At 43.5% G+C, this 19,479-nt stretch overlaps 1 protein-coding gene across 1 annotated transcript in view; it reads right to left on the reverse strand.

Moving 5' to 3' along the window:
* Positions 1-15,137, reverse strand: part of VCL (vinculin) — a 127,906-nt gene extending 112,769 nt beyond the window's left edge. The window contains exon 1 of the mRNA XM_068254812.1: positions 14,679-15,137. Coding sequence (XP_068110913.1) covers positions 14,679-14,846 — 168 coding nt within the window. The 5' untranslated portion in view covers positions 14,847-15,137. The remainder of the gene's footprint in view (positions 1-14,678) is intronic.
* Positions 15,138-19,479: the final 4,342 nt, after the last annotated feature.

Consider the following 19,479-nt stretch of genomic DNA (forward strand, 5'->3'; position numbering starts at 1 on the left):
CTTGTTGGTTTTGTCAAACTATACACACACACACACATAATAGCTGCAGACACAAATCTATAACATTACATTTCCCAGAGGAGATTCCCGGATAAACATACCAGTAGGCAAACGTTGGACTGGAGTGGCAATATGACACCTGCCCTACAGCTGCCCTGTCTCCAGATAGTCTGGAGCTGTCCTGTGTGGCCACATTTAGCAGGGGATAGAAGCCAGTAAGCTAGTGCACCTCTTTTAGGTTTTACAGCTGAATGCATCTGTAACTAGCTGAGAAAACTTCACCAAAGCAGCAATAGGATTGCATCAATTATTTCAGACTGACAGCTTTTTATGGTATACGTTACATAAACCAGTTATCTGTATGAAGGTGTCTAATAAGACTCATACATTCTGTAGAACAAGGATCACTACACATTTTATTCCCTTTGATGTTAAACTTCCTAAAAAAAATGTGCAGTCTTCAGGGATAAACCCAAAGAAGCAATTTGAGGAACTGAAAACCCCCTGAAAACCATAAGTAGGAAGGTAGAAGTAGTGAACACAATTATTAAGAAAACTACCAAGAAGTGGTCAGTGGCTGACACTTTCAGAAAGCTGTCTGACACATGCATATGCAGGGAGTGAAACAGTTCACTAGAACAATACTATACAAGGAAGTATACCCACCCTGTGATTCATGCATCTGATCCACAGGCTACAACTATACAAGCAATTTTGAGGCCAAGAAGCTACCTTTGTTACACTGTCCTTTGCTTACTGTGCCAGGAAAAAAAAAAAAAAGTTTTAACTACAGAAGAATATAAATCTGGCCTGTCCAACTCTAAAACAAAAGCATTATTGCAGACCTGAGGTTCATGAATATACACAGGAAACCGATCTAGTAAAAATGATATCCATCACACTCAGTGCTAAGATTACACACCCAGAAAACAGGTGCAGCATGGCGGCTAAGTGCTTAGCCCTCTTTGCTTGTGGTTCTGATGAATTTTGCTAAGGATATATGGTGCACAGAGTGTATGCACTTCTTGTAATTGCGTGGGTTTCCTATGCTACTCTGGTTTTTCCCTCACATCCCAAAATCATACTAGTATGTTAACTGACATCTGATCAAAAGCCCACCGCGGTTGTGTGGTAGGAACATTAGATTACAAGCTCTTTGAAGGGGAGACATGAAGTACTCTGGAAAGAGGTATGCACCGTCAGCACTGTTTAAAATACTGTTAACAAATTTAGGCAATTAACATCTTGGTAAGCAGGAAGATGTGCAAAACTGGGGAAGATAGGTACAGTAACTATGGAATTGCATTCATCGATTCCTGTTTTTACTTAGCGCCATTATCCAGGCAAATCTAATTTTTTTAACAGACAGCTATGGAATTTTAATAAGCCAAGACTTCCTCTGAAACAGACTAAGACAGCACCTCTCCCCTCTGAGTACATGACACATAGAATACTGCTAGTGACAAATTTATGGGGAAACCACGGCAGCTGCTCTCCTGTGTCATTACGTCTTCTATATACTATAAAACCACCAGAATACAAGTCTACAGCACTAAAAATGGCCATAAATAATACGGTTTAAAGGGACTCCGAGCAGTGCAGAAACTATGGAAAGATGCACATCATTTTAAAGCTCTCTTTCTCCTCTTTCCAATGATATATAAACCACCACCCTACGCCTTTTAGTTTTCGCTATTTTCGCGATTGAATTTGCCGCGGCCGCGATTTCGATCGCGAAAATAGAGAAAACTAAAAGGCGTAGGGCGACGATTTAGGTGTCGTCAGAAAGAGGAGAAAGAGAGCTTTAAAATGATATCCATCAAGCCATAGTTATGTTGTATTACACAGGGCGACTTTTTGTCAAAGTCAGCAGCTGCATTCAGCAGAATGGAGCTGCCGACACTGGGGAAAGTCGTCCTCTGTAATACAATATAACTATGGCTTGATGGATATCATTTTAAAGCTCTCTTTCTCCTCTTTCTGACGACACCTAAATCGTTGCCCTACACCTTTTAGTTTTCTCTATTTTCGCGATCGAAATCGCGGCCGCGGCAATTTCAATCACGAAAATAGCGAAAACTAAAAGACGTAGGGTGGTGGTTTATATATCATTGGAAAGAGGAGAAAGAGAGCTTTAAAATGATGTGCATCTTTCCATAGTTTCTGCACTGCTCGGAGTCCCTTTAATTGTTCAATAAGATGATAAAAAATTATGTTTTACAGAAATTATCACTTTTTTGCACACGTACAAGCAACCAAAATTCACTTTCAGTCATTTTGAGTAAGTCAAATATTTAACATGGGTCTCTTTATGCCTCTGAAAGCAAGGACGCACATTCAGAACCACTGGTGTATAACAAGCCTATAGCTAATAAGTTTCACATAGCAACACCAAAGTTCTATGGGATAGGGCTTGGACTAGTAGTAATGAATTCATGATGACCCAGAACTACTATTAAAGTACAAAAGGCTAAAAGAGATCTATTTGTAAAGTCACACTATATATAGGTCAGTAGGTCTCAGTAAGAACAGGGGAAGTTTGCTAATTGTATGAGCAAGCTTCCTTCCACAGTTGTAACTTAAAGAGGAACTGTAGTGAAAATAATGTTAAAGATATTTTTGCTACAATATTCAATACATTATTTAGTCAGTGTTTCCCACTGTAAAAACTTCCCTCACCCTGATTCTGAAATGTATCACAAGTGGCGATATCTTTAGTCCTGCTAGCTGATCTCTGCATAATGTTCATTTACCGAGAGTTCTATTCACAGAGGGAGATACTGTGGCTTGCTTGGCAGTTGATAACAGACATTATTTCTCACAGAGCAACAAGGTTCACGGACAGGAAACTGTCAGAACTATGGCTTTGGCATCACACTGTGGGAGGGATTTCACCACAATATCAGCCATACAGACTTTCCTGATGATTTTTTTGAGAAGAGGTAAAGATTTCTAGAGGGAAAGGGGATATCTGCTCTGATTGTGATGAAGTTTAATCCTGGGTTTAAGTTCTTTAAGAGTTCATCTTGTACAAATTAAAGAAACTCTTGATCAGGAAATGTTACTAATAGACTATATAATCTCTCTCTCTGTCTGAAATATTTAATGATTAATAAAGAAAGCTCTACTCAAAATGATCCTGTAGTGAATTGCTATGCTACAAACAGAAGATATGCCATACTGTGATCTTCCACAAATTGGACCCTCCTGAGCCCTGGTGGGTCCCTTAAGACGGGGATCCATAACCTGTGGTCCGCGGGACGCTCCCAGTTGGGCCGCAGGACTGTCCTCTTCAACCCCCCTCCCGCCCGTCGCTGTTATTACCTTAGCAGCGGCCGCTCTCCCCTCTCCAGCGCATGTATTTATTCAAGCAGCGTATCTCCCGGCTGCTCTGTGTGATGAGCAGGAAGAAGGGCTCGGTTACCATAGTAACGGCGATACATATCGCCGCTACAGGAAGCCGCTGCCCTGCTTCCTGTCGCATCACACAGAGCAGCCGGGAGATACGCTGCTTTAATAAATACACGCGCCGAAGAGGGGAGTGCGGCCGCTGTTAAGGTAATAACAGCGCCGGGGACCACCACCTGGCTATACCGGGGCGCTATACTGGCTATCCTGGGGCACTATTCTGGCTATACTGGGGCACTATTCTGGCTATACTGGGGCACTATACTGGCTATACTGGGGCACTATACTGGCTCACTATACTGGGGCACTATTCTGGCTATACTGGGGCACTATTCTGGGGCACTATACTGGCTATACTGGGGCACTAAAACTCCCTATACTGGGGCAACTATGCTAGCTATGCCACTGCACCCTCGCCAGTCCCCCCGCCCCCACCGTAACCCACTCCACGTCCACTCCCCCCGCGGCGATCCCCGAAAAAAAATTTGGTCAGAAAGTGGTCCCCGGGCCGGGAAAGGTTGGGGACCCCTGCCTTAAGACATTCCCCCTAATGTTACCATTGACCACATTCTCTATTGATGTAGCAAAAGGTATGGTATATGATGCAGCTAGGTAGATGGGAGCGGGCATGGCTGGATTTTCAAATTCTTCTGTGCATAAAGCCACATTTGGGGAAGAGGACACTGCACACACACACAGTATGTAGATCTTACATCCAGTCTGTACTGTGCAATCCACCTTGGCATTGTTTTAAAGTCAGTGCTGGACAAATATCCCCAGTAACCATGCTGTCAAAGTTTCTTTAAAATTACAGTTGTCTCCTAACTTTTCAGGTTACTGCACTTTGATATTTCCTTCGGAAGGACAAGCACTGATAAAGACAGGGCTGTGGAGTCGGAGTAATTTTGGGTACCTGCAGTCGGAGTCGGTGGTTTCAATAAACTGAGTAGTCGGAGTCTGATGATTTTTGTACCAACTCCACAGCCCTGGATAAAGCAGCACTCAGTCTCTACCCACTCATTCTGAAAGGGGGCATGGCCCATGCTGCCACTCATCCTGACTGCTACTAATATTGTAGAAAGAACACCGCAAGGATGTCACTGTCAACACTTAAAGGGAACCAGAGACGTTGGGGGGGGGGGGAAGCTTTTATACATACCTGGGGCTTCCTCCAGCCCCATACGCACGGATCGCTCCCACGCCGCCCTCCTCTGCTGCCTGGATCCGCCTGTACCGGGTCCCGTCATTGCCGCGAGTCGGCCAGTCCGCCGGCAGACGCGGCCAATTGTCCGCATCACACGGGGCTCCCTCCATACACGTACGCATGAGGCTGCCTACTGCGCAGCCTTATGCGTACGGGTATGGAGGGAGCCCGTGATGCGGACAATTGGCCGCGTCCGCCGGAAGTGACGGGACCCGGTACCGCCGATACAGGAAGCGGAGGATGGCGGCGTGGGAGCGATCCAGGCTTATGGGGCTGGAAGAAGCCCCAGGTATGTATAAAAGCTTGTTCTATATTTTATAACCGTTCCTCTCTGGTTCCCTTTAAAGCATTTGCTATTACCATTTAATTTGAACACCGGTGTTTGGATCTGACACTGTGCCCTTATTCAATTCACTTTTTCTCCTATATTTTCACACCAGAAAGCAAGAATATACTCAAAATACATTTTGACAGTACTCTTCTTTTACAGAATTACTCAACTGTAAAGTGCTCAAAAGTTATTTTAAACAAAAGATGAAAAAGTTACCTCCTAGCAGAAAACTTTGGAGGAAAAGTAAATTGAATAAGGACCAAAGTGTAAAGAGAACAAAATATTACTAGTTAGTACAGTATACTGCACACAGAACAATTACAGCTAGGCGATGAGGTAAGAGTAGGTTTGTTTTAGCCCTAGTTCATCTTTAAGGTGCGTACAAACGTCTGATCTCTTCCAACCACGGGTCGTTATGCCGTTCTGCCGACAGTTTCCCTGTGTGTACAGTCTAGAATTTCAAAAAAAAGGTCCGCACACTCCTGTGTGGTCAATCCACATTTATTTACAGACTTCGTGACATTATGCTATTCTAGCACCAACGCGTCGTTTCGGGGCCCCTTGGGGTCCCCTTTGTCAAGGCAATAAAGCAGAATGGTTCACATTAGCTTTTTTTGCGGAGCCAGTCGTACTGATCTGGCCATCAGGATCAGGAAAAACTCAGTTTTTACAGCCAGTGTGCTGTAAACTTTCAGTTTTCTATTTGTTACTATGTAGCTGCAAAACCTTCCGTTTCCGTTCCGTTGAGCAAAACGGTCCAGAAAATTAGGTCATGCTGCATTTTTTGTCCGTTCAGAGGAACGGACCACTGAACCGTACAGCCGGTCATGTTGGCAAATGCAGATGTGAACCGGGCCTTACAGACAGTTACATAGTTATCTAGGTTTGAAGAAAAAAAAAAAAAAAAAAAAAAAAAAAAGGAAAGAAAAGCAAGGAGCTTGACAAGCATCAAGTTCAACCACAAGTCATTTCCCTAACTGGATCTAGCTATTATCTTCCTAAAGAGAACCATCAGGCTCTTACACAGCCAGCATGCACACAACCACATAACCAACACGACAAACCACTCGAACTGTACGTACACACGCCTAGACAGCTAAACAACCAACTCAATTAACATACTGCACACCAGATAGACAAATGTACAGAGGCGCCAGTAGGATAAAAGATGATAAAAGGTTTAAAACATCTAGGTGGTGGTGGTGGACCAACCAACCAACCTAAAATAGACACGATGCTGTCAATTCAAATCAACGAGAATTTATTCACATACTCCAAACAGAGTATGTGAATAAATTCTCGTTGATTTGAATTGACAGCATCGTGTCTATTTTAGGTTGGTTGGTTGGTCCACCACCACCACCTAGATGTTTTAAACCTTTTATCATCTTTTATCCTACTGGCGCCTCTGTACATTTGTCTATCCAGTGAACCACCCTTGGTGGAAGGGTGTCATACCCTCCTTTCTTCTATCACAGAGAGCGACATCTTAATCCTGAGTGGGGACAGGCTTGTACTCCCCACCTGCCTATACAGTGGTTGCCTCAGCGGTAACCCGTGTTTGTAAGTATAATACTTACCTTTCATTTATATCTTCCTGGGTTAATACCTACTACACCATATTGGGCTCTCGGTTTGTCTTTTATACTGCACACCAGGGCTGTGAAGTCGGTACAAAAATCCTCAGACTCCAACTAATTCGTTTATGAAACTACCAACTCCAAGGACCCATAATTGCTCCGACTACTCCGACTCCACAGCCCTGCTGTGCACACAAGAGGCATAAGAGGCATGACGGACTACACATTTAAAACTAGTACAAGTCTAACAACTTGTACACATGCACCAACTTCATGATATTAAACCAACATAGATCCGACAGTTGGATCGGGCAAATCGCCTGTTATCAGTTGCTCGTCAAGTTGTCTGCACTCCTGATTATCGTCCAACAGACTAAAGTCAAACACATACACTTGGGGGGACACCAGCCGCGGGTTCATCAGTCATCATGATATCAAATGCCGTCACTACCATGCACTCAATCGAGCCCTTGCAACCAAGCATTTTTCACCATTTCCAATCGATCCATTTGACTGATTTGGGCCAGCAATCAGAAGAAAGGAAAAAAAAAATCAGGTCGCCATGTTGTGGCATAGAAATAATTGAATAACTCTTAGCTGTTCAATCTTAGCACTTTCAAATAGAGTTCATAAGAAAAAAGTGCCCATGGGGTAACTTACCTCGGGAGGGGAAGCCTCTGGATCCTATTGAGGCTTCCCTTGTCCTCCTCCATCCCACGGTGGCAACGCTGGACCCCCCAAAACCACAGTCAACAAATTGTTGTGCTGTGGCGCAGTCGCAGTAGTGCCTGCAATATATACCTTCGCCGGCTCCAACGCAGGTGCAGTGGCAGCTCCCTGATGGGCTAAGGCGGAAATAGCCAAGCCTCATCGGTCCACTCTACTGCGCAGGAGACTTGCGCCTGCGCAGTAGAGCAGACACGATTGGGATCGGCTATTTCTGCGCTAGCCCATCGGGAAGCCGCGAGCCGCCAGTGCGCATGCACTGGAGCGGGAAGGTAAATATTTACTTGCCCGCCGTTTGGGGACCTCTAGTGCTGCCACCGTGGGACAGAGGAGGACGGGGAAGCCTCGATAGGATCCAGAGGTTCCCCCTTCCTAGGTAAGTACCCCCCAGGGACACTTTAAAGTTACAGGTTCTCTTTAAAAAAATTGTTTTTTTCCTAATACATTTTTAAACTGGTAGCCATTGCACTACATAGGATTGGCAAATCTGTACTATAAAAACTGTATGGCCAACCTAAGGGTGCGTACACACATTCAATTTTGCCTGTCCAATAGGCACAGACTAACCAGCAAGCTCATGGTGACCCAGAACTCATTGGAGTGTGTAAGGGACTACAATGGTCCTAAAAGCCCCCTTACTAAGATGTTAAGAAAAACAAAAAAGTTTGCTTTCATAAAACAGAAATAATTTGCGATAATTCAGGTTGGAGTGAGTTTGAGATGTGTCCCAGGGCAACACTGCTGAATATATGCAAATTAACCATTGTACCCTTAGAAGCTAAACACACCTCCAGAACCGCTGGAATGCAATGATGTGTCAGCTTGTTAATTTGTACAGAGCCATAATAATCCAACATGCATACAGACTGTTTCGGATTGTTTGATCCTCATCAGTGCATGGCATGGATTAATTTGGCTCTATGGAGTAGGGCTTGTGAATCCGAGAGGCACAGACTAACTGTCCAATGACTGGGAAATTTTACTTTTATGTGGTATGAGAACTTACCAGCACAATTTGTTATAGTATTCAAAATCTGTTGGCTCTCATGATACATGGAAGTAGGAATATTTGCCAATCATTTGCCAATCTAATTTGGATGTATGTGCACACCCTTTGTCATAGTTGTGTCACTTTTGATAGAAATGAATAGACCATTTTCAGATTTGATGCAGCCATTCCAAAGATTTCTTTAGGCAGTATGCAGCTCACAACATAGTAGGTGGTACAGCTTTCACTGCATCTCCTCCCTCTGTTACTGTACAGCAGATCTGACCACAGTGGTAATATCTGAGCAGAGAATGGTGTACTCTATGCTGCTGCCAACTCTCCTCCAAGTTATGTGTGGGTGAAGAAGGGATGAGGAGGAGTCAGGCAGCTTTATCGCCAGTAAGTAGCAATGTAATCTCACCAAGACATTAGGCCACAGGACTCCACTCATTTTTATCACAACATAAAAAGAGAGAACTAGAGCTTAAAAACAGAGGTTAGTTGGAAGGGCGTTTCAGTACACAAACTACTAAAAGGTAACAAGACAGTGGAAAAAAACTGGGTAGCCCCTCAAAATGCGTAAGAGCAGGTGATGCAGGATACATAAACCAGTTGATTAATGAACTTTACGGAAGCATCTTCACAGTTTCCCCACAGCTGGAGTTTGTCCATCTACAAATCAGCTGCTGGCCACAGCATAGTTCAGACTTATGTCTTGGATGCATGATTACCTAGAGATTCCTGTAAGTGTTTAATAGTGTCCAGTTCAGTAGTGTCCTGCAAAATATGTACTAGCAATTCAAGTCACCCGCAGGGATTGGGGCTTGATCCCTCATGCGACAGTATGTGGCTGACTACCCCACAGTGCACAACAGTGAAACTTTGGGGGAGCAGGGTGAGAGGGAGGACAAAGCATCTGGGGGCCAGTTGGACAATTAAAGTGAGAGTGATATGAGGGTTGCCATATTTGTCTCCTTTTAAAAAAACAATACCAGTTGCTTAGCACTCCTTGTTATCGCTTTGATTCTGTCAATACTGCAGCCACTCACCTGTAACAAGCATGCAGCAAATAATCTTGTCAAATTTTTGTCAGAATATCTGCATGCTTGTTCTGATTTGTGGCTAAAAGTAATAGCGGCAGAGGATCAGCAAAATAGCCAGGAAATGTGCATTGTTTAAAAAGAAATAAATATGGCAACCTCCATATCCCTCTCAGTTCAGTTGTCCTTTAAGATCCAGAATGCTGGATATTTAAGCGATGTCAGAGGGGCTCCTGTACACAAACCAGATGCTTGCCCGAGGCAGGGCTGCCCCAGCCAAGTTTAATCCACATTAATCCTTGCTCATTTTCTTTTTATTGATTGTTGCTTCATACATGAGGTACATTATATTATTATTGTTATTATTGATTTATAAAGCGCCAACATATTCCGTGGCGCTGTACAAATGAAGTGTAAACATGGTTTGGAACTCCATACGTTTGGGGGAATTTTAGGGGGCTAAGAATTAAAATAATTACATGAAAGCTTATGTCATTGGCGAATACTGATATTTGCTCTGCTAGATTCTTGTGGCTGTTTAGGGTCAAAAGCCTTGGTTGAAAAATCCCAGGAGAAACGTAGCCCAATCACTGGCAAAATTTTTGCTGGTCCCTAACCGCCAACGAAAACTAATACTAATGTTCCTGCCTCATAAATTGGCCTAATACCTCCTTGGCAAGACTGCATGCTTAACACATTCTGCACTGGTCTCTCTAAAACAAAGCCTTAAAAATGCCATCTTTACCTGCAGCCTTTAATACACCATGCAAAAAATAGCAAAAAACAACTAAAATAATGACTTCAACGTAAAAAAAAAACTAAATACAGTAAATTAAAGCCTTAAAGAGAATCTGTATTGTTAAAATCGCACAAAAGTAAACATACCAGTGTGTTAGGGGACATTTCCTATTACCCTCTGTCACAATTTCACCGCTCCTCGCCGCATTAAAAGTGGTTAAAAACAGTTTTAAAAAGTTTGTTTATAAACAAACAAAATGGCCACCAAAACAGGAAGTAGGTTGATGTACAGTATGTCCACACATAGAAAATACATCCATACACAAGCAGGCTGTATACACCCTTCCTTTTGTATCTCAAGAGATCATTATACACAGGCAGTGTGCATAGAGGGGCCAGGAGGGGGGAGATGCATCACAGAACCACAACACTGAAGAACTTGGCAGCCTTCCAGACACAGGCTGACAAGTCTGACAAGAGAGAGATAAGTTGATTTATTACAGAGATGGTGATAGTAGAACGTGCTGCAGTAAGCCAGAACACATTAGAATAGCTTTTGGAACTTGTAGGATGATAAAAAACAGGATGCAATTTTTGTTACGGAGTCTCTTTAAAGTATAGCTTTCCAACAAGAAACTGTTCTCGCCAACTGCAATTAAACTGTAAAATCAAACACTTAAACAGTATTCTAATCATTTCAGCTAAAAGATGTCTGCTGCAAGCAGAATGCAAAAAACATGAAAATTAAGTACATCATTCATCTAAAGTATTTGAAAGAAATGTGCCCCATGCAATGTGAGATACACACACATGAAAGACAACACCAAAGGAAACTGCTCCAAACTGACAACGTGATTGATGAGGGACATCCAATATTTATCCCATCGGATGTTTATGATTAAGTATAGTCAGAGTTTCTGTGAGCACATTTTCTTCACTAAATGGATTCTACAAAAATCAGAATGTTGAATAGGTCACTGAAATGACATGCTCTGACATCCAATGATTGTAAATCACCATACTTAGAGCTTGACCACTACAGAGTATGGGTACAGCTGAAAACAGGATGTATATGCAATCTGATTACATAAGGACTACGTGAAATATAACAGTATACCGTATGTGTAGGCTCTTATTGCCAAATTACAGTTTCATAAAATACTGCACATAAAAAATACAAAATGTATGTGTTCCAAAAACAAACTAGAAGAGTTAGCTGTATGTAATCCTACAGGCTTCTACCATGTATATAGTAGACGACAAGCTCATCTGTATGGAAATGTCAATGGCATTCAATCTCAATAAAATGTCCTCCCCAGAAAGGTTTTCAAGCCAGGTGGGAAGAAGCTGTAGTTGTGTGGTCAAAAAGTAGGTGTGGCCAACAGCGGGTGGTGTCACGTCATATTTAGTATGGCAATGTTCCAGAGCCCTCATTTGTGTAGTGAATCTTCCTCTGAGCATACAAGAGAACTCGCCGCTGGGAGACTTGGGTGCAGGATACAGCTGGTACATGGCTTATCCTGCTGCTGCACAAGTCCAGGCGGCGTTAATTACTATTCCCCCTCCAGGTCCACGTGGATAGTGGGGAATGATGTAATTCAGCTTCCAGTTACTGCTGGAAGCCGAATTAAAGTGTTTTAAAAGTAACTTCAGCTCCGTCTTCTGACGACCCCGAAGTTACTCACTGTGCGCCGCTATAGCCGTAATTCCTATTACAGTCTATGGGGCCGCCGGCTGCACCCAAATCTCCTGCGCTCCTCATGCTTTCCTCTAGTTTTATAGTGTACTGCAAAGTATGCCCCGACTTTCTGATGCACCAGTGTTGTGACCCAGTTCCAGCAACCCAAACCTCTCCCAGCTTTCTAGCCCTCTCCTAAGATTGCTTCAGTCTTCTAGTGTTTAAAGGTGACCCTTTTAAACCACAGGTGTCAAAATCCAGGCCTGGAGGGCCAGATCCATGCCAGTGTTTAGGATGGACTGAGAAAGTGAAATGTGTTCTACCTGATGGACACACCTTTCCTGATTCAGACCATCATTTATTTTGAGCAGTGTCAACAATGTGTGAGGACCTCGGGCCTCGTAGGGCCAGTTTGACATCCCTGTTTTAAACAATACCAGTTGCCTGGGAGTCCTGGTCCTGGGTCTACAATACTTTTAGCCACATACCCTGAACAAGCATATGCAGATCAGGCACTCTGAGGCCTGGTGCACACCAAAAACCGCTAGCAGATCCACAAAATGCTAGCAGATTTTGAAACGCTTTTTCTTTTTTTTTCTGTAGCGTTTCAGCTAGCATTTTGCGGTTTTGTGAAGCGTTTTTGGTGTAGTAGATTTCATGTATTGTTACAGTAAAGCTGTTACTGAGCAGCTACTGTAACAAAAACCGCCTGGCAAACCGCTCTGAAGTGCCGTTTTTCAGAGCGGTTTGCGGTTTTCATATACTTAACATTGAGGCAGAAACGCATCCGCAATCCAAAATCTGCAGCAGCCCGGGAGTATGCGTTTCTGCAAAACGCCTCCCGCGCTGGTGTGCACCAGCCCATTGAAACACATTACCCTAGCGGATCCGCACCCGCTTTTACTGGATTTGGGAATGTTTCCACTCAATTTATTTGTACATCAGATTTTCTGCAAGAGTTGTTCAACATTTTTAAATCGCTATAAATTGTTTTGTGAACTAGCCCATTGATTAACATTGGTTGCAGTTTTCCTGTGCAGAAAATTCACAGAAAACCTGACGAGTGGAGACAGGCCCTTAGCCATATGCAAATGTATGCAGCTTGAAAATTGGCCAATCGAATTTCCCCTTGACGAGATTTGATAAGACAAATTTTCAAGCTGCAAAAACTTGCATGCATAATTATTTGCATCGAATGGACCATCCCAATAACACACGAAATGTTGCTTGCACAGTCTCAGAATGGAACCTGTCAAAGCAATGCCCCTTTAGAACTCCTGTCAAAACTTGTTTTTTATATTCTGAATATATGATAAGACTTGAGGTGGCAAACCAAGAAAGCTCATAGGGAAATTCCACCAGCATGATTGGATGTACAGCACCCTCTTAAACCTTTAGGTTGGTGATAAGTTGTAGTAATAACTACGCCCCCACTATTCTGCCAATTACAACGCTCAGTCGTAGAGGGTGCTGTGATTCGAGAACCTCAAGTAAACCAGAGCCATAAGACCTCTGACCATATTTAACAATTTAAATTGTTACCAGGAGGGGGGTGGACGTAGAGGTGTGTTAAGGGCCTGAAATTTGCTGATTTCTGCAATGCAGGTTAGTATGCAATGTCCAAAGACATCAAAAGAGCTCAGAGAGCATGTCACACTTTATGTTGCACTTTTGTGGGTGGGTGTTTATAATGCACAAGCATGCTCAGGGGTTGTTTGTTTTTTCACTCTTTGACCTCATTAGCCCATTCAAGGACCATAGAAACAGTATTTAATTTTCACTTGTATTTTATCTGAAAAATACTCTGCTTATAGGTTGAGATGCTCATGAGGCAGAGGTAATAATGCTAATTTACTTGGATAAATGTCTTCCATGTGCACAGTTTTTAGGCCTTCTCCATACACCACCAAGATTTCTGTTCATACTTAACATAGATACTGAAGGCATAGTGGGCTAGCACTCCTGCCTTGCAGCACTGCAGACACTGGTTAGTCTTGGCCAGGACACTGAGGAATTGTTCACACAAGACATTTTTAAACGCTAGAGATTTTTATTAATTTGTCAAGTGTAATAATGTATTTGACATATATGTTTAAAACTTTTTGAAAATTCCAATAAAAAAATATTGAAAACTAAACGCTAGAGATTTTAAAAGCTCCTGCTAATGCAATACTATGGGGGATTTTTACAAAATCACATCCATTTAGTGTGAACTCTCACATAGGATAACAATAGCAAGAGCTTCTAAAATCACAAAGCACTTAAGGGCTCTTTCACATTAGGGCAGACTTTGTGCGTTAACGCAAACGGAAGCCGTTTGCGTTAACCAAGGTAAGATGAAAGTCCATAGACTTTCATTTTACCTTTCACACTCAACGCTACATTTCGATGCATTGCGGTTCCGACGCACCCGGGCGCAGTTTTTCCTCCAACACACCCGCGAGCCGGCGTTTTCCGTCGGGTTTAATTACCAGCTACCGCCGCTGATTGCGTCGCACCGCAGATACCCAACGACACGCCGCAGGCAGACAACGCGTGCAGGAGAATGGCTCCTGTTTGCGTTGTCTGATGTGAAAGAGCCCTTAGAAAAGCTATTGTAGTGTGAACAAGCCCTGAATGTGTATTTTCTCCCTATTGGCAGGGTTCTCCTCCAGGCATTTTTGTTACCTCCCAAAACCCACAAGCTCATGTACAAACACCCCTATGAATTCATAATAAAATGCCTATAATAAGAACAAACAAATAAGGGATATGTGAAACGCGACTATCCAGTGTTTTGTTTTAATATTCAGTTATACAAAAAAAAAAAAAAAACATTTACTATATTTTATATAAATAATAAAGCAACCTATCAATTATCTGCTTTCCAAACCTGAATGCAAAGAAGCAATTCAGTCTCCGCTAACATTGTTCCTGAAATAAGTACCTTGCTGTGCTTACAGACAAGTGCCTGTCATTCAGGGGATCCCTACTATTGCCACTCACCCGCACTAGGTTGCTGACTGCTGCCTGGACAGCGGCCACAGGTGCTGTCAGCTCTGGGATGGCCTTGCCATCTACCTCGCCTTCTTCATGCATGATAACCAGGTGGGAGATCTGCTGGGCCACCGGCTCCAGGATGCTCTCTATGGTCTTGGTGTGGAACACAGGCATGGTGGCGGTGTGATGAGAGCTCAGCAAAGGAGAAATTCCAGAAGACCGCTAGAAGCGCGGCACCCCGCTGTCACTGTGCCCCGAGGCTGCACCTACTGGGATAACTTTTCCCAAAAGTTCCCGGCAGGCTGAGTGTGTAGGTGGGTGTGTGCAACCGCCTCACTGCACCGTGCACTGCTTCCTTTGCTGGTGGTTCCGTGCCCGCCTCACCCAAGCCGGGTGTCACCAACCTCCGGACATTTCCAGCCAAAACTCCCAACTCCCTTCTCTCCCTCCCTAGCCATGGGTGACGTCGCCACAGCCCCGCCTTGCTACGTTCAGGGGACCCAGAACGCCAGGCCACGCCCTTCGCGCTCTTCTTCAGATATCATTGGATGTAGCTGATGCTTCTCACGGGCTGCAGGCTAACTCTTGTTCCAAGCTAATGACGTCACCCGTTGTGTTCACCTTATAAGGAGAACCCTGGAAGCTAGAGGGAGATTCCTGGAGCTATGACGTCACCACAGAAGGAGAGGGAGAAGAATGCAAAAGAAAGCCAAAATGCAAGATGTCATGCTCCAAGGGTCAGCGTTATGAACCATCACAGAACTCAAAGTTTACATTATTGTGTTTTGCATTTTTGTGGTACACGTTCTCCACAGATCTTTGCAGAAAAACACTGAGCAATACATCTTGTCGCTGATATCTCATTCTGAGGTCCCTAGTACCCACAGTCCAGAATCAGTTTTAGGAGACGCCATTTATTATCAGTATGTAGAGATGGCAATCATTTTGAATATCAAAATTGGACAAGTGAAATGCAGTATATGATTTGAACTGCTCCAATTCCAAGCTGCATGTAATTATCAAAAATTGTATCAACTGTTTTAAGACCATTACAGTGGCTGTTGCATTCCCTCTTACAGCAGGAATGCAATGTATTGAGAAAGTGTCTCTGCATGTTGCATACAGTCAATTAAAAGTATGCTTCACTGTACGGTTGACATGGGTGTTATACTGTGAACATACTGCATACAGTACGTTGGGATACTGCACTCCATCAGATAACACTGCAGAAGCATGTGATCAGTTTGGTCAGGTGATAGATATGTACGTCTCTGATTTTCTAGTTATGATCATGTGCTCAAGCAGGATGTGATCACATCAAATCAGACCTTTGCAAATCTATCAGCTAATCATACAAATCATGTGCTACTCCATGAGTTCTCCTAGCCATAACCGTCACTACCTAGTGGCAAAAAAATGCAACATGTCATGTCTGAGCATGGCCGTGGCAACGCTCAGATGTGACTTCAGGGGGGGGGGGTTGTGCCTCTTAACCGCCTGTACCCAGCACTAGCAATGTGCAATGAATTTACTGCCCATGATGGATGGATGTCTTTTTTTTCCTTTTTCTTTTTTTTTTACAAAAACTATGTAATATTTGCATGCCAGGTAGCACAGTGGTGTAGTGGTTAGCGCTCTCGCCTTGCAGCACTGGGTTTGCGGTTCGAATCCCAGCCAGGTCAACATCTGCAAGGAGTTTGTATGTTCTCCCCGTGTCTGTGTGGGTTTCCTCCAGGCACTCTGGTTTCCTTCCCCATCCCAAAAACATACAGATAAGTTAATTGGCTTCCCCCTAAAATTGGCCCTAGACTATGATAAATGCACTACACAATACATACATAGACATGTGACTATGGTAGGGATTAGATTGTGATCCCCTCTGAGGGACAGTTAGTGACAGGACAATATACTCTGTACAGCATTGCGTAATATGTTGGCGCTATATATAAATACTTAAATAAATAATGCCATTCACCATGTTTTGAACGTTTGAGTTGTGGGAGTCAGACTTGAATGCAAAGCCAGGATTGCTGGTGGACATAAATAAGTCACAGTAGTTTATAAGATTGTATAGAAACGAGTCCTATGATTAAAAAGTGGAGCAATTTTAGATTGATTTTTTATGTTAGTGCTAAGAAACTTTTGTCAGGGAACTTTCTGAGGCAAAGATAATTCTGTATTGTCTACAGAAGACTGAATAGCTGTTATGCTGGGGATACACGGTACGTTTCTGTACCATGTATCGAGCAGCTGATCTGGCCAGCTGATAATATTCAGCTGGTCCGATCACACTGCTCGACCCCCGCCCGTGTGATCCCCGCCGGCGGACAATGGCAGGGAATCGAGCAGCTGATAAGGAGCACCAGCGAGGACGAGCGGTAATCGATCCGCAGGGACGCGGCGGGAGTCGATCCGGCGGCTAATCGGCTGCCGGATCGACCCGTGTATTTTAGGCATTAGGCTTTGTTCACATCTAAAATCGGAATCGCTGAGGCCAGCGTTTGGTGATTGATTTTTTTTTCCCCCTCCTGCCGCTTACCTGCACGGTATGATTTTTTTGTAAAGCGCTTTTCTAAGCGCTTTTGCAGAGCGATTCTGTTTTTTTAACTCTTTCACCCGTAAATGAATAAATACAATGTATTTATTTATGAAAGCGCGAACGCAATCTCTGCACAAAGCAATTTTGTGAGTGTTTTGCGCTTTTCTTATACCTTCCATTGTAGCAAAATCACCCTAAAAAAATTGTACAGGCAGCCCTTTGCTGATCGGAAACGTGCTCATATGAACTATCCCATAAGGATTCATTGCACAAGCGTTTTTAGGGCGATTTTGAAAATCGCCGGCACTGAAAAAAAGGTGTGAACAAGCCCTTAGAGCTCACTCGGTTACTCTGCAGGTGAAGAGAGAGGAAATATCAGCACCTGAGGGTTTGCTTGTGGTGGAGCTACGGGGAAATTAAGGGTGCCCTTGGATCAACCCATGTGCTTCACTATAAATGGGAGAAAATACACGTTTCTATTGAGTAGTAATTAAAGCCAGAACCAACCTGCATTGTAGTTCCTTTATTGAAGTTGCATTCAAAAAGACATCCGTGTATGTCAAAGTCCTTGGGCTTGATTCAGAAAAGGGTGCTAAGTGTTAGCACGCCAGTGAAAAGCCACTTTGCATGTGCTAACATGCTTTGCACGTGCTAAGTAGTTAGCACATGCAAACTACTTAACACCGTAGTTAGCACATGTAAACTACTTAGCACCCTAGTTTTTTTTTTAAAAAAATCAGTGTTTATTCAACAAAGAAAAGGAACATATGACAGAATATGCAGTGTAGCAGTGCGCTTCCTAACTTTTCCAACAGTAGCTTCAGCATCAATTATCACTGTGGAAGATGAGAGGTATTGTTAACAATAATATAATGATCGTCACATAATATATAGAGCTCAGATTGAATTTAAATTTCCAAATATTCTATCTTTTACAACATCATAATTAGCAAGACCAGAGGTATCTAACCATGGAGCTTAGAACCCTAGTTAGCACGCTGCTAAGTAGTAGTTTGCATGTGCTAACTACGGTGCTAAGTAGTTTGTATGTGCTAACTACTTAGCACCCTAGTTAGCACGCCCAAAGCCTTTAGGCGTGCTAACTGGATTAGCACCATTTACTGAATCGAGCCCCTAGAGTGCCCAGGCAAGTGAGTGGCGGGAGAAGGGGCAGCCTTTGCACTGAACGATCTGACCAACCACCCCCTTGCATCCTCAATAGCCTCACTGTCTCTCCTCCAGCCCCTTCACAACTCCCCCCTGCTCTCACTCCACAACACCCTCAAACCAGCACTCACTCTTTCCCTCCAGATACTCAATAAAGGTGCGCCCACACTCAATAATTCTGTCCCTTAACTGTTGTGCATTGATCATTCAGGTAACAGTTTGGGACACAAGTGCAGTGCTATAAGCGAGAGGAAAAAAAACAACGACACAATGAGGCCTATTCATTAAATAGTGTTAAGCTTGCCATGTGCTGGCAGCATTACTTATGCCAGATGCGTATCAGTGCAGCCTGCGGTACGTAAGTAATGTTAGCACATGGCTAGTGTGGCTGTCGTATGTAACCTTGGAATTGCTGTGCACTTCCTATGTGTGGCAATTACACCAGTATATAGTGAATATGCCCTTATTTGTTGGTGTCCTTTTAAAGACCCAGCATGGGGATTGAAATCCTGGGGGGGGGGGGGGGCACTAAAAGCAAGTTTTACTGAGGGCAATGTGAAACCTAATGCAGGGAGAGGTGGCACCGAACAGCTGACAGCTGTTTTGCATACAAAAAACACTTGCTCACTGGTAAAAAAAAAAAAAAAACTGTAGCCTTATTAAAGTAATTTCTAGTATTTCCAAAATGGGAGATGACATCTGCCATGTGCTGCAGTCCGGACCGCATACACTGCTTGAGAGCAGGTATTCAGAGGTGAGCCCACCCTGTCGTGCTCCTACCACATTGCAGTTTTTTGGACTGCCTATCAGGTTATTGTCAGAAGACCCCGTGAGGTCTTGAAATGTTGGCATTGTTTAATCCATCTGTTACGCTTGGTGGTATATTCTCCACAGTCAGCACGTGGTGTATATCCTGACATGAAGGAGGTACACACACTAGCACAAGGAACCAGGATATCCCCAGTTTAGTGGAGGAGAGGACTGACTCCAACAGGAGATGTGGCACACAGAGCAGGCGTAGATCCGAACAGCCACAAACAATCCCTCCACTATAGTGGCTCAGCGCAAAGTAGCCTGAGCGCATAAACCAGAACTCAGAAG

This window comes from Hyperolius riggenbachi, chromosome 9, assembly GCF_040937935.1.
Source record: "Hyperolius riggenbachi isolate aHypRig1 chromosome 9, aHypRig1.pri, whole genome shotgun sequence".
Taxonomy (NCBI): domain Eukaryota; kingdom Metazoa; phylum Chordata; class Amphibia; order Anura; family Hyperoliidae; genus Hyperolius; species Hyperolius riggenbachi.